The 16,126-nt window shown below is 39.0% G+C and overlaps 1 protein-coding gene across 1 annotated transcript in view; it reads left to right on the forward strand.

Annotated features, from left to right (window-relative positions):
- Positions 1-16,126, forward strand: part of PRIM2 (DNA primase subunit 2) — a 291,593-nt gene that overhangs the window by 172,217 nt on the left and 103,250 nt on the right. Inside the window, exon 9 of the mRNA XM_028510638.2 lies at positions 13,377-13,449. Within this exon, the coding sequence (XP_028366439.1) occupies positions 13,377-13,449 (73 nt within the window). The remainder of the gene's footprint in view (positions 1-13,376; positions 13,450-16,126) is intronic.

The following is a 16,126-nucleotide window of genomic DNA, read 5'->3' on the forward strand; positions in this document are numbered from 1 at the left end:
CATTTCATTGTTTCTGATACAGTTTATAAGCACAATATATACAATTTGAAAAAATAGAAGAAACAAATCCTACCTCGCTGATAAACTGCTGCTAGGCTTATGTTGTAGTCTGTATGTATATTTTTAAGTAATTATAATTAAAGTGGGTAAACTTAATTTTTATTTTTTACTTAATATGTCACAACCATGTAATAAAGTAAACAATTGATGCCATGGCTTTAATTATAAGTGACTTTATAATATTTGGTTGAGGATGGATATATCTACTTTTACTTAGCCCAGGGTGTCAAACTCATTTTCATCAGAGGTTGCCTTCAAAGGGCCGAATGTAATTTTAGGACTGTATAAATGTAACTACTCCTTAATAGTTAAGTGAGAGCCTGGTGCTGCCGCCGGGTAGAAACAAGGTGCCGGGCCATCCAAAACAAGGTGGAGAGCTGGATTTGGCCCGAGGGCCTTGTGTTTGCCACCTGTGACTTAGCCATTTCCCCTTTATTGGGTATTTAGGCTTCTTTGGTTGAATAAACCTGTGAAGCAAAATCGTGGCATAGATGTTTTCCAGCAGATGGCGATAAGAACAAAGAGCAGCAGCAAACTAGCAGATGTGTAGCTTTGAAGACACAGAAGAATTCATTATTCTCAGGGTGTCATGGTGCCCAGGTGAGAAGCTGACAGAGTTCTTCACAAGTGAACCAGTGACTTTAAAAAGATGAAATTCAGGAAGCTGAATTTTAAACCTTAATAGCGCATGTAGATCAGAACCTTCTGTTGGAGACGTAATAAGCTACCACAAATTTAGAGGTGTAAAGCAATGCAAATTTATTTTCATACAGTTCTTTAGGTTAGAAATCCGACCTGGGTCTCACCAAGCTAAACTCAAGCTGTCAGCGGGGCTCTGTGGTCCCTACCGAAGACCCTGGGGAAGAATCTGCTCCCAAGCTCATTCATGTTGTTGGCTGAATTCAGTTCCTTGCTGTTGTAGGACTGAGCTCCTCTTTCCTTGCTGGCTGTCAACCAGGTACCCATCTTTTCCCCAAGAGGTCTGCCCCTATTTCTTCTCATGCTTTCCGTAAGCCTCTTGAGGTCTCCTTCCGGACCTTGCATGTGGGTCCCCCCTCAGAGCCAGCAACAGCGTGTCAGTCCTTGTCATGCTTCCAATATCTGTCACCCCCACCCACCCTGTCCCACCTCTGCTGCATGTCTCTGTTTCCACCCGAGGAAGTTTCCTGCTTTTAGGCTCCGCTCCTGTGATTAGATTGGCCCACATGGATATCCATGACAAATCGCCCTACCTCAGGGTTCTTACCCTAATTACATCTGCATAGTGCCTTTTGCCCTGTGACCTGACATGTGCACGGGTTCTGGGATCAGAGTGTGAACATCTTGGGAGGACCATTGGTCTACTTTTCACGGTGAGGGTTTTCTTTTGGAGAGTTGAAAACAGCTTTTTGTATCACTTCAGTTTTACAAGAAACTGAATTTATATAGAATGCTAAATTTCCCTGAGTTTTTGTGGTTAGCTTAATTAACTTTGCTAGCTTAACATGTTTTAAAGTTAAATAAAAGAGTTAACAAATGATTTTCACAAATATAAATAAATTCCTGATTTTCTTTTTAATAATATAGAAAGAAGTTAGGAAAATCTTTTCAATCTCTCTGACTGGCTACCTAGTCAAGGCAAATACACACCTTTGCAAACAATAGACTTTGTAATGAGGTTGTACGTAGTGCCTGTGACTGGTGGAGGTACTTTGGTGAGAGGTGTTTAGTAAATGCATGGTCACTAACCTTTTAGCCTCCTAAGAGTTCCTTTTATTTACTGTTTTTTTTTTTTTTTTAACATATTAAGGGAACTCCTACTTGGTGCTAGGCCTGGTGTATATCCTAGGGATGCATATTTATTTCTGCTCTTATATGACTTAAAGTTAATCAGAAAAGAGAATTTAAGCTGAAGCAATGACACTAAGTTCTGATGACTGCCAGCATAGCAGAGGCACATGGCTCTGTGGGACCCCAAGGCATCGAACAGAAGCGGGGCCCCGCGTGCCCCAGCGCTCTTGCAGCTGACCTCCAGTGAGACATTGAGGGTTCTGTCAGCCTCTAGACTCCAGAGTTTCTTCAGGAATTTCTGGTTTGTGGATATGGCAGGTTTCCCGGAAAGCAAAATTTATGATGATGCTTTTCAATTAGTATTTTTTTTTTACTTGCCATTTCTTATTCTTCACTCTTTGGATCTCTAAAACATTGATTATCCTCTAGTTAAATGATAAAGAAAATTAGTTATTTTAGACTATGTTAGGCCTAAAGTGCCAACAAAATAGAAAATGATGATGATGCTATAGGAAATAACTTTCTTAAAAAGCCTGGGAAAGCCTTGTGGTAGTTACTGTGATATCATATATTAGCAGCTAAAAGGTAATTTGTTGAGTGCTGTGAAGTAGAACCATCTGTGGTGATGGGAATGTTCTGTACCTGTGCTGTTCGAGCCAGTAGCTGGTGGCCACCTGGGGCTATTGAATGCTTGAAATATGGCTAGTGTGAACTTTTAATTTTATTTTATTTTACTCAATTAAAAGTAAAAATCCAATAGCCAGTTTTAGCTATTGGGTACTTGATTAGGCAGTGCAGTTCTATATCATATTTGAAATACATTTAGATAATTATTTACTCTTTAAAAAATCACAATAATGCTGTTTAGATTAACGGACTCTGGAGGCCCAGCTCTGAGGTGGCTGGCCCTGAAGGGAAACCTATGGAGTTGTCATTAGAAATTGTGGCTGTTGAGGGTCATGAGGCCACTACGCCCGGGCGGCTCCTGAACATGTTGGAGTGGATTTTGCCTCCCTGCACGTGAGCCATCCACCTGTGCAGGACTACAGCAAGAACCTCCATAGAAACAGTGCTCGATACTTTGGGCAGGCTGTGATTCCTGCCTTGGACCTCTCTGAGTCAAAGGGTACCACATGGGCCTTGTGGTCATCTTGAGATCTAAGTGTTTAGTTAATTTAAGAAGACCTCCTAGCATTCCTGACACAGCTGACCTCTACTCAGTAAAAACAAAACAAAAACTGATGGATTGGGCTGAGGAAAGACAAACTACCAAGACTCAGTAAAGGTTTAATGCCCTCTCAGTTGTTTATAACTACTTTTAGAAAGTAGTTCTATAAAAGATAATACAAAAATAAATTTAAAAAGCCCTTTTTAATTGAGCTACCTTGGTCTTTGGCATACTGTGTACCTAGAATGTAAAGGAGGCCCCCAGGGAGAGGCGTCAACTGAGGATAAGAGTGAGTCTTCTCAGCTCCTACAGAGAAGATCTCCTGATCACCCAGCGAAAGGCACCCCCAGGTGTTTCACGCTATTACCTCACTGTGTTTGCCACAAGCAGCATCACTAGCCAAAAAATCATTTTTATTTGTTTATTTGATTTCTCTTATTCATTTGTTAGATTTCTCTCCCTCCCCAAATCCCCATCAAAACCCTAAAAACATTTTGTCCTTGATTTTTTTTCTGTTATTAGAGAACGAATGTGAGGAGGTGATCCTAGAATGTCATAAACTTGTGATAGCCAATCTCAGAAGCATTCCATACTCTGTAAATTATTTGTTGGGGAATGAGATGTCCATCAATTCAATGTATTAAATCTGCTGATGTTAGAATTTTATTCCGTGCTCCCTACCCTCCTCAATTTTTCATTACCACTCTCTTAGGCAACCTTTCTGTATTGTAATTATTTAACTCTCTTGGGTCAAAACCAAATCAATTATACTACTAGAATATATACTAAGAAGGTAAAGCAATATAAAAAATTTACTTATGAAAATAGAGGTATTTGTTGGTGAAAATTCCTATGTAGGTCTGTACCAATAAGTGTCTATGTATTTTACATCAGTTTTATTGAGGTATAATTTATATACTGTAAATTGCACTTATTTTAAACATACAGTTTAATGACTTTAGTCAAATGTAAGGTACAGATATTTTTGATAGAAGAATGAGATGCACCTTTTAGCTCTCACAGGATTGTTGCAACTTAGAAATTGGAATAAGTAGGAAAATATGGGCCATATGGAGCAAGATGAGGTCAACCCAAAATAAAGTGGCAAGTGTGGTGTTTATGCTTCTCATCTGACATGGAGACCCATTTGACCCTGATTTTTATTGAATATGTGAGCCTCTTGGTATCAGAGAATATGTCCCAGTTGTAGAGAAATATAGATTATTACACTGCATATGGTGATGGTAGTTTTAGGAAGATTTTTAAAAATGTAACTGCAGACTTTAAGCTTGTGGAAAATAATTTACATTCAATTTTTAACAGAGTTTCATTGATTGTGTTCTCATTTGGAATAACTGCAGGGAAAATCACCTGGGCCAACACAAGTTGGATACCATTTACTCGGGATTTAGCTGTAAAAAGAAACTAATTTCAATTTCAGTGGTGACAGCTGTTGAGTGAATTTTCGTGTGATATCCGTCACAGCAGGAAATGATATATTGTAACTTCAGCTCCTTGGATTTCCTACCCACCTAACAAATCCAAACTGCAGGGATCGTGCTTTCTAAATGTCTGAATAGCCTAGCTTATGTGGACAGACTATTTTTCTTAACGTCCAAAGTGGTAAAATTGTGATTGCAAAAGTGGATAGATGGGCGATACACAAAACCTTTGTTTCCTCCTCCTGAAATTGTTTTTCCATTTGTGCCGTTGATTACACCTGGCTGTGTGTGAGAAGGCTGTATTGGAACTCTGTGTTCTCTTATAGAATGATGTAGGGGATTACAGTTCGTTTGAAAGATGTCTTAGCTTACTTCTTAATGGTCCCAATAAATGTTTCCTTGATGTAGAGATCAGTTTTGATTACTTGTGATGCTTTCTTCACTGCTTTTTTTATATTTCATACCAGTTTTTAAAATAGGATAAACTGTAGTCTGCCAGATAGAAAGGAGTAAATAGTATTAACCTCTTTAGGTTCAGGAGTTCTGGGGAATTCTTGACAAAGAAAGGAAATATGTTTCATATGTTAATTGTTTTATGAACCTCAGAATCAGTCTGTTGCTGGGGAGTGTGGGCAGAGACACACTCCCCAAGGATGGGAGAGGAGTTCTTTCCAGTCTGTCTCAAGGTCTTCTGTCATCCAGAGTCCTGCTGTCCCACCTAGCATGGCTTCTTACAAATGACAGAAGAACAGACCGTTGTAATTAGGTATTGAGGTAGGCCAAGCAGCCCCAAAGATTCCCAAATAGAAATCTGTCCTTTATAGTAGTTCCTGAAAACCCTTCCTCAAAACCAAGGGGGAGGGTGGAAGCAAGGGAGGGAGGGGGGCTTGGCTGGGGTGGGTGGGAGTGGTGGGGGAAAAATGCAGGCAACTGTAATTGAACAACAATAAAATAATTTTAAAACATTATGCAAATAAACAGGTAAAAAGAAAAGAAAGAAATCTGTCACCACTTTATTTTCCCCCAAAGAAAGTATTCATTTTACCTCCGGCTAATCAGAATTCAAGATTGCTTTTTTAATAGTATATGTGGCAACCTGTGGCTCACATTTAAAACTTGATTCCCAAGTAAAATGTTGCGAAAACAAGCATATTTGCAGTAGACTTGAGGCACTCCCCTTAGTAGGCCCAGTGGTGGCTCATATTCTGCTTATAAGTAACAGAAATTGATCTTAACTTGGCAAATACAAGTTAAGGTAGGTCAGTTGGCTATTTGACAGGTATACCTGGTCCTCAAGAATCATTTGATTGCCTTGTGTCATGACAGCAGTGCCATTCAGTAGAAATGTAATGAGAACTACAAATGTGAATCACATATGTAATTTTGAATTAAGTAAAATTAATTTTAATCTTATTTCACTTATATCCAAAAATATCATTTCAACATGTAACTGATGTGAAAAAAATGACTAATGGAATGTTTTACATGATATTTTCATACTAAGTCTTAGAAATCCGGTGCATGCTTTACATTTATTAAATGTCTTAGTTCAGACCACACAGTGTTTCCAGTGCTCAGTAGTCCTGTTTGGCCAGTGGCTACTGTATTGGACAGTCCAGCTCCGTAAAACTGGATTCCATTGAAATCTCCATGGAAGTGGAGATTGAAATATTTGGTGTTGAATTTTTGTACTTTGGAAACTTTTTGAATGTATAAGTGTAGATAAAACCTTTCCAGATTATCAGGTCATTCAAGGACACATATATACTCCAACTTCAAGATTAAATATTTTATGTGATGGTATAAAAAAGGTAGGAAAGAAATGTATTTTTCCCTAATATTCAAGGGAAGAAACTGGTACATGTTAAGAAGAAAAACAACCACCAAAACATTTAAATGCAATAAATTTAGGCCCAGATGATGATGGTGATGATTAAAATTTGAGTGAAAAATACTGTGGTAAACTCTTTTACAGACAGCTGTGTTGGTCTCCACGATAGCCCTTGGAGGGAGGTACTTTAGTGATCCCCTTTGCGATCCCTCTCTACCAGTGAGAACACTGAAAGAGATTGAGAGGTTTCATGAATTCCCACAGTTAGTGTGTGCAAAACCCGGACTAGAGGATTCTGCAACCTGTGCTGTTAGTCATTTTACTTATTCCTTTATTCTTTCTTGCCTCCATGATTGCTTGGGGCTTGGGAACAAATTATGCAAATGAAGAGGAGTTGCTGCTGCTATAACTGACAAAATGAGAGGAGAGAGCCAGCTTTTCAAAAGTGATTACTTGTCCAACCACTGTCTCCTTTTCTGACTCCTGAGGAAAACAAGAGGGAATAAACAAGGAGCACTGGAATAGGAGCAATAGTTATAAATTGTTACTTGTGATACAAAACAGTTATAAACTGTTGCTTGTGATGCAAAATAGTTATAAACTTTTGCAGCTATTCCAGTGCTCCTTGTTTATTTATTCCCTCATGCATTGAGAAGAACTCCTGCTATTCTCCTCAAAAAGGAGAAAGTGGCTGGAGAAGTAATTGCCTTTGAAAAGCTGACTCTGGCCCTCTCATTTTGTCTGTTACACCCTGTGGCATTTTTGTCCCTGTTGTGGATGGAGCTCTTGACTACCACTCGCAGAGCCGAGGTGTGATGATCCATCTTCCGCTAACGATCAGTGCCACAGCATGAAAAGGTTATTATTTTTTCTTAACCAGCTAATCTTGCCGTGAGACCCACAAATCCACTTTCATATAATTTCTTCTTTTTGTTTTGAATTCTCAGTTGCAATAGTCAAAACACAATTCCTTGCTGAGCACCTACGTGCTCATGTTGATACTTGTGGTGCACTGAGCAGGACTTAAATTTCTGTGGTTTCTGCAGAGACCAGGAGACCTGCCTTTCCCTTGCAATTCACAGATCCGATGTGCGCAGATACATCTGTTTCAGATTTACCTTGTTTGTACGGTTGCTGTGTGTTTATTCTGTAAATTAGATGTTTGTGTGGTAGTGTTTGGGGAAAGTTCACATTCCCTGGGGATGTGAGGAGTTCCGCCTCCCTGTCTCCGTTATCCCACAACCTCCTCACCCCCTGGGATTGCTTTAATTGGATTTACAATAGGATCATTTTAACTTCGCTACATAAATATTTACGGATATTCTGAAAGTCTTTGTTTCTTTCAGCTTTCAATATGTCTCTTAGCCTTACAATTTTTGTTGACGGTGAATTTTTTTAGCTATATTGGAAACTTGGTTGTGCTTACCCCTTACTATTTAATAAGCAAGATAATATGGGAGGGGAAAGTTCCTCAGATGTGATTGAGTTTTAAATTGCATGTAAGTTTATTGAGCAAATGCTACAGTGAGAAGATGCTTTTATATTTTGTGTGTATTACTAGTTCTATCAGAGTAGATTAGAGAGTTTAGGATTAGCACCTCAAAAAAAAAAATAGAGGGCAAACACTGAATTACTTCTGTATCTTTAGAAGGTTTGTTATCCACAACTGCAAAATTGTTTTCTTAGAAACCACCATTATGCATACATTTACGTTTTTAAAGATTTTAAACTTGACAAAGCCTCAAATTGTTATTAAAATGTCAATTTAGCACTATGTTATTGCAAAAGGAGATAGGGTTTTGTTTACAGATCTGCCTTCAGGACCCACCTACCCAATTTCAGAGTTTTCCCCTAGCCTATGCTTGTCTCCCCCCACCCCCACCTAATGCAACCTCTTCTATAAACTGTGGTTTAAAATTTTCCTTAGTTTTGCTTATCTCTTTCTCCCTGTCCATCTGATATGTACTAACTTTCCAGACTCTGAGAAAAACAGACATTTTTATTACTCCAAAATGCCACCTTCTTATCTCATGCTCACCTTTAAACCCCTACAACAACCTTAATAAACTCAAATCACATACCTATGAACTTGGTCAAAACTTAAGAATGTTTTAATGCGTATAAAATTGTTAAACTAAAATGATAAAAATACTGAAACAACCAGGCCTTTGACTTTTATGTGACCATCACATCCTACTTCTAAACCTTCAAATTATTTTCTGAGAATAATCTCTTACTTTTCCACTTTATGCCCAGCCCCTCATTCTCAATGATTGTCATCTTTCATTTCAGCCTCTCCTGCTTGTCCCCCAAGTCACCTCGCCCTTCTGGCTTAACAGACTTCTCTTATTCAGCCCAGACTCTGTTGTCAGTTATTCCAGCAGCATTCTAATAGCATTCTAGAGTCCTGTGGTCTGTGTTTCTAAAGTACATAACTCTGTAGTCAGTGCTATTTCATTGCTTAAGAACTTTAATGCCGCTAATGTCCTCCTCCCACCCTTGTTTTCGAAGAGACCTTATTCTCTGTGGGCTCAGGGCACATTTGATCACATTGTCCTTCTGCACCTTCTCTGGACCCCTCACTCCTTTCTGACCTTTCTTGGTTACAAGGGTGATTATTGAGTGTGTGCTGGATGATTCAGGGGCTATACAGGGATGCTTGAATGCATTTTGGTTGCTTTTGTGGTTTTCCTGGTAATTAGAGCCTGTTATATCCAGATAAGGACAATAACTGTTATAGAGAGTCTGACAGTCTAATGATTTTTATCCTGGGTTTTATGTATTTGTATGGTTGTTTGGGTAGTGAAGGTGTTAATTTGGCTGGTGCAGTGTAGTAATGTTACATTTTAGTAAAAGTACACTATATTCTTTATAACCTAGTATCTTCAGAGAGTATTCTAATTGACTACTTACTGAATCACATCATTATTTTCACTACTTTTCTGGATTTTTGGTAATTTGAGAAAATGATAAACATTTACCCTCGTGCCGTTCATCTGATACTCTGGCAGATAAAAGATAAGTTATGCATAGAGGAGCCAGTGTGTCACTGCCATCCCTCCCCAGTGTATTTATGATAAACCAATTTATGCATAGTTTGACTTGCCTTTTTTTTTAACTCATGGCTAATTTGTAGCTAAACTGAGAATTAAAATCACATGTTGATGTGTTTCAGGCTTCTCTAATTAGTTAATCAAATATTACTCTTTATATTTGGCAAAATAGTAATTACTGACATAATTTGAATTTTGTGGTCCATTAAAATATTTGTTGGCCTACTGTATTGAAAAAATTGTACGTGTGGTATATCCCAATTTACTCTTTTATGAAAGGTTACAAGGAGGAAAACTTTTATGCCTCCTAAATCCCCCTTTTAGAAAAACTATACATAAGTAACAATGAATGTTTCTCAGAAAAACATTATTTAAAATGGACAGAAAACAGTGTTTTCTGCTGGTCTTACATGTGTTTATGTCTCTATGTTTGCAAATACCTATTTGTCCATTTCTTGAACTAATTAGAAATGATTTCACTGTTAAGAATTACTATTTCTATTTCTGTGTTTTCCCAGTATAAGAAATATTCCTTCGTAAAATTGATTTTTTTAAATCATAAAAATAAGAATATATGTTGACAGCTCATTGGTGTAGCAGCTGCATTCATTAGGAAGCAGTGTGCTGTAAAGCTGAGGCTGAGTTCCCAACGTGGCAGAAAAGCGCCTCTTCTCCCTGGCTGCCTGTTACGAATCTCACTGGCAACCTCCGGCCACGCCTCCAGGGCAAAGCCGAAGGTCCGGTTTTGCGAGCTAATGTGAGTTCTTTGTTCTTTTATGACAGCATCCCTCATTCTTTTTTTTCCTGCCTTGATTGCCTTCCTTTCTCCATATTGGCACCACTTTACCTCAGGCTCCCTCCCGCCTTCTCCTGTCTGGATTACTGCAGTGTTCTACCTGCTGACTGTCTCTGGCCCAGTCTCTCCCCTTTCTAGTCATTCCTCCAGTCTCTTCTTTCTCAAGTGTAAGCCTGGTTCTGTGAATTCTTCCCTAAAACCATTTTCATGGTTCTTTATTGCCTGCAAAGTATTGGAAACAATGCTTCCCATGACCTGCCTTTCTAGTGTTACACCCAAAAACTTCCCCCACCTTATCTCTCCATAACTAGTTCAAACATGTATTAAATAGCTGTGATGTACCAGCTCTTTTAACCAAGACGTGAGCTATCCCTTTTGATCCTGAGCAGAGCAGAAATCTCACTCTTAATTCTGAAGCTTAACATCTTCATTTCTATCATTTTTCCTCCCCTGGGTTCCATGCTTGTCCCCACTGGATTGGCTGGTGGCCATTTTCCTGTCTACTAATACTATTTTTAGAAATATGATGTCTACGTAGTTTTTTATGTCCTCTTGGTAGTTATTAATATCCATTAAAGTCTTTGCACTAATTACTACTAGCATTCTCTTTTTACTTTTTTCCCTTGGAATTTAGCTCTTTTGCATATTCTACTGAAGTGTAGAGGAACAAGCATTTTGTGCTGTTATTCAGGCAAATGTGTGTTTCCTTTTTACACACCTTCTCTTTCTACTTCGTATGCTTTGTACTTTTCTGGGCCGAGAGAAGCTTCCTCGTGGTAATCCCTGGCTGTGTTTATTCAGTCACCACAGTCACACTTGTACATCATTTTCCTGTGGTGGAGCACTTCTGTATTCATCATTCTATTGGACCTGAACAGTCCTGTTACATGATTGCAGTCGATTTTGTAGACTAAGGAGCTGAAGCTTGCAGGGGTCAGTGGAGTGGCCCACACCTCCCGACGGGGTCATGGCTCTACAGGGTTGTGCTCCCCTCACTTCCATGCTGTTTTTTCTGTACTTATTGGCCAAGGCTGCAATCGCTCTGTGTACTAGAATATGATTTAATGATTTTAATTAGTGCTTTGAATATATTATTTTATTTAATTTACCAGCATTTCTGGCAGTCAGGCGGGCCTGGCATTATTAGTGCCGTTTTACAAGTGAGGATAGTGCAAATCAGGATGGTGAGTGACTCACTCCGATTTGCCCGCTGGTGATTAGAAAACAAAACAAGAGCCGGCCTTCAGACGCCTGGCCTCCTGCTGCTGCCTCTGCCCCACTGTAAGATGTACTGGGACCTGAAACACATTTTTAGTTTGGGAATTCCATTGACACAATTACCTGGTTTTCTCTGTATTAAAATGTGAAATACTAAAATTAAATGGCAACTGTTGGTTTAACTTAGCATGAGCTTTCTCTGCCATAGCATGAGCTTTCTCTGCCATGGAACCACTGCATTTAAAGGAGTGGAATTGTCAGATTTTTGTTACTCAAGCGATAAATACATCAGGAGCAAGAAGGCGTGTTTTGGGGTGTGGAGTCGTTCTGTATCACTCCTTGGCATCCCGTTCCTCCTGCTCTCAGTGCTTTTCAGGCCCTTCTGAATCCATGGAAGAAGGGAGATAGGGAGGAGAAGTCTATATTCCTAACAGCCTCCTAGCCTTGGCTGCAGCACCCCCAGCTGTACTGTAGTTTTGTTTCATCATTCCTTCCCATTGTTTAGTCAGTACAATTGATTGGCTGTAGGAACAACAGCCTTCTACAGAGCACCTTGAGTGTGTGTATTTATGTCACTCTGAAGCAGGAATCTTTACTGACCAGATAGAATGTAGAGAGTCTGCAGTTCTTTATGATTGCAGTGGTACTTTACACCAGGATCCCCTATGGCTGTGGAGTCTACGTGGATCATGATCGGATTGTGGTTTTCCGTGTACTACAGCTGTTGTTTCTCACTGTGTTTTATCTGAGTGTCTGCATCTGAATCAGTATTTATGGAGTTGGGCATGGTGTTATTTATGTAAGGAGATGAAAAGTTACAAAGTTATGTGTGTGTATGTGTATATATATACACATATATGTAAAGTTAAAATCCTAATTTATGAATAATACTACAGGGAAATTTATTATGGCATGTAAAGAAGTGGGACTGGGAGTTAAAAGGTTTGAGTTCCTCACTGCACTGCTAACTTGCTTTCTGATCTGACAAGTTCCTCACCCCGCTGAGTCTCCATTTCCTCATTTGTCAAATGTAAAATAAAAATGCTCTCAGGGTTGTAAGGATGTATGTAGATGATACAGATAAGAACTCTGCATATGTAAAGTGCAATTTGGATGTTAATCTATTTTAATAAACAGTGATTACTATATGTCAGATTTTTTTAAGATGTTATTTATTTTATTTTTAGACAGAGGGAAAAGTAGGAAGAGAGGGAGAGAAGCATCAATGTATGGTTGCCTGTCACAAGTCCCCTATTGGGGACCTGGCCAGCAACCCAGGACTGTGCCCTGACTGGGAATCGCACCATCGGTTCACATGGCGATGGTCAGTCCACTGAATCACACCAGCCAGGGTTATATTTCAGATCTTTTAAGTAATTGTTTTATTTTTCAGTTACAGTTGACATACAGTGTTATATTAGTTTCAGGTGTATAACATAGTGGTTACACATTTATGTACCTTATAGAGTGATCACCCCACTAAGACTAGTACCCATTTGACACCATACATAGTTACTACAATATTACTGACTATATTCCCTGTACTTTATGGGAAGTTATTTCAATTCAGACCTCCTATCAACCCTGCAAAGCAGGCATTGCCATCTCCATTTCACAGATAAGGAACCAGGGAGATAGAGAGTCTAAGTAACTTGCTCAGGGACTTACCACTAGTAAGTGATTGTACCTGAATTAAGCCCTAGTTTCTTTCTTGCTGTGCTGCTGTGCTGTTAATGAAGGGTCAGTAGTAGAAGTTTGAACTTTAACAATTTGCATTATGCTACTAAGAAATGGGAAAGTAGCACTCTAGGCTAGGAATGAGGGAGAGTGTCACTATATTCTTGTACTATTTTTAGGTAAGTTACTTAAATGTGTTCTATTGAAATACCTTTAAAACCCTGAGCTATGTTTCTGCTAAGGTTTATCTGTAAAATGTTTTCTCATTCTGACTTAATATCATAATAATAATAATTCCCTTTAATGTGATCAAAAATGTTTTACAATCTTATTTCAATATTTTTTTTCCTTTTCATTTTAGTCATTCCTACACTGGTCAAGATTACAGCACACAGGGAAACGTTGGGAAGATTGCTTTAGATCAAATTGATTCGGTAAGCATCGTGCCCCTTTAAGTTTAGACCTTTTGTCAATGGAGGAAGCACAGACGTTCTTCAACCAAAGATTATTTTTGGGTGGGAAGATTGGGAGAGAATATTATTTCTTAGCCTGCCAATAATTTTTAAAGGAAATCCCATGTGCTATACATAAGATATTTTTAAATCATAGGAACACCAAAATTAATCAGAAAGTTGTATTCCGATGAAAACCAGGATATAGTTGATTACTCCAGAGGGGAATTCTTTTAATTGATGGTAGCTAAATGGTGTTTATGTCTTTCTATTTAAATACATTATACATTTAGAAAAGAAAAGGTGGAAAACTACTAAATGTGTCTGTTTGATAGGGCTACTGTAACAATATAGCACAGACTGGGTGCTTTAAACAACAGAAATTTATTTTCTCTTGGTTCCGGAGGCTAGAACTCCAAGGTGTCAACAAGTGGGATTTCTTCTGGGGCCTCATCTCACATGGTCTTTCCACTGTGCCTGCGTCCCTAGTGTCTCTTCCTTTTCTTAGAAATTGGACCAGAGCTCCACCCACAATGGCCTCATTTAACTTTACATGTTTAAAGGCCCCAGAACCAAATACAGCCACATTCTGAGGTAGTGGGGATTAGGACTTTAACATGATGCATTTTGGCAGGATAAAATCTATACCACTAAGTACAGGCTCCCATCCTGGGATTGCCACTAGATTACTGGTTAGTGTGTTCCAACTTCACTCTGTGGTTCCATAGTTAGGGTGAAAGAGTAGCATGCTTGACTGTAGTCCATAAGGTTTCTCTTTAATGCATAGTTGAATTCCCCCTTCATCCAAATTATCCAAAAAATGGAAAATAAGGAGCCACAAATAATCTTTGTTTAGACAATTACCAAATTACTTACAATAAATTGAAAATATACTGATATTTTAATGCTTGGAAACAAGAGTTATAACAAGATGAATAAGGAGAGACCATGAGTTTTTAGAGACCAGAAGGAATAGGTCTTACCTATTGGAAAAGTTATTATCAACACTTGCAGTTAATATGTCTAGAGATAACAATAGGATTGCCTGCCTTATACAGTTGATTTGAAATCTCTAACACTTCCCCTGACATATGATTGTGTACATTATGTGAATGGTTAGAAGTCAATTGTATTTCTAATTCTATCACATTCACAAGCAAATGTGAACTTGGTTGGATATTGTAGGAAGATACGGAAATGTGATTATTAATTCATTTAGTAAGTATGTATTAAGCCCATCAATTAGGCTCCAGCCACTGTGCTGTGGATTCAGAGGTGAATAAACAGAAAACACCTCTGTCTTCATTGACCTTGCTGTGACCGAGAACCTGTGCTAAGTGATACAAATAGATCCTTACCTGGATCTCTTCCTTACTCTGTGTATGTATTGTCTGATGGTCACTGTGGCATGCCATTAGCACAGCCCTCGATGTTCTCAGTTTTTTTCTAAATGTTTCCTTTAGATTTCTTCTCTAACTACAGTCTGGCTCCCTCGATGACACTTTGCCCTGTAGCCTCTTTCAAGTAGAAGCTGCTTTTTTCTCCCACACTCTATGCATAAAGTATGGGATGTGTCTTCTTCCTGGGTCCACAGGACCACTTCCAAACCATTCCTCTGCCTTCCATGGTCAGAACTCCCAGCTCCTTTAAAGCCCTGTGATCCTGATATACCCCCTGATATTTCATGACCCTTGCCCTCATTCATTGACGGCTTTAGCACTTGGCCATGGGCTTTTGTACTAGCAGTATTCCTGTTACTGTTCTTGACCTCCGCAGCATCCACGTTGATGACTCATCCCATACCCTGGCCTTCTAATTCCTTGTCAGCTCGATATCCATGGTCATTTTTCCATCCCATGGTGGCTACACCCAGACCTCATCTTTTTCATTCCCATTATTTGGATTATTGCCAAAATCTCTTTTAATTGTTCTTCCTGTTTTCATTCTTGCTTCTGTTTATTCTGTTCACTACATGACAGCCAGAGTTCTCTTTGTGTATCAGACCATGTCAGTCTTCTGTTCATTACCCTCTGTTGGGTTTGCATCACATTTAGATTAAAATCCAAACTCATGAGTATGGCCAGTAAAGGCACATATACTTATTTCAATTTTGTCTTCCTCATTCTGACTCACTCACTGTGCCATAGCCACATGGGCCTCCTTATGCTCTCTTTAGCACACAAGCTCCTTCCTTCTCAAGGCCTTTGCATGTGTGTCCTTCACTGGAGCAGTGTTCTTGGATCTGTATTTGACTGGAGTCCTACTTAAAATGTATGCCTTAGCTGCAGTGCCATGTGCTCAGAGGGGCTTCCCTGGCCACTCAAGTTAAAGTACTCCTCTCCTTTTTATACTTGACCCTTTATTCTATTTTATTTCCAGTGCTTTGGGAATCAGACATTATCTTTTTTCACTTATGTCTGTTTATTGTCTATCTTCTCCCATTAGAATATAGCTTCTCTGATAATAGTGTATTTGCCTTCTTTGTTCATTGCTGGTTGCCCAGGATTATACACATAGTTGTGTTCAATGGCTATTTGGTGATTGAATGAGTAAAAACTCATCAAGGAATTGTGCCAAAGGAAGTAGTTGTGCTGGGTCTTGATGAATGACCGGGCTTTGGCTGAATGGCATAGCGAGTGGCAAGACTGTACCAGGCAGG

This window comes from Phyllostomus discolor, chromosome 4 (assembly GCF_004126475.2).
Source record: "Phyllostomus discolor isolate MPI-MPIP mPhyDis1 chromosome 4, mPhyDis1.pri.v3, whole genome shotgun sequence".
NCBI classification, from domain to species: Eukaryota; Metazoa; Chordata; class Mammalia; order Chiroptera; family Phyllostomidae; genus Phyllostomus; species Phyllostomus discolor.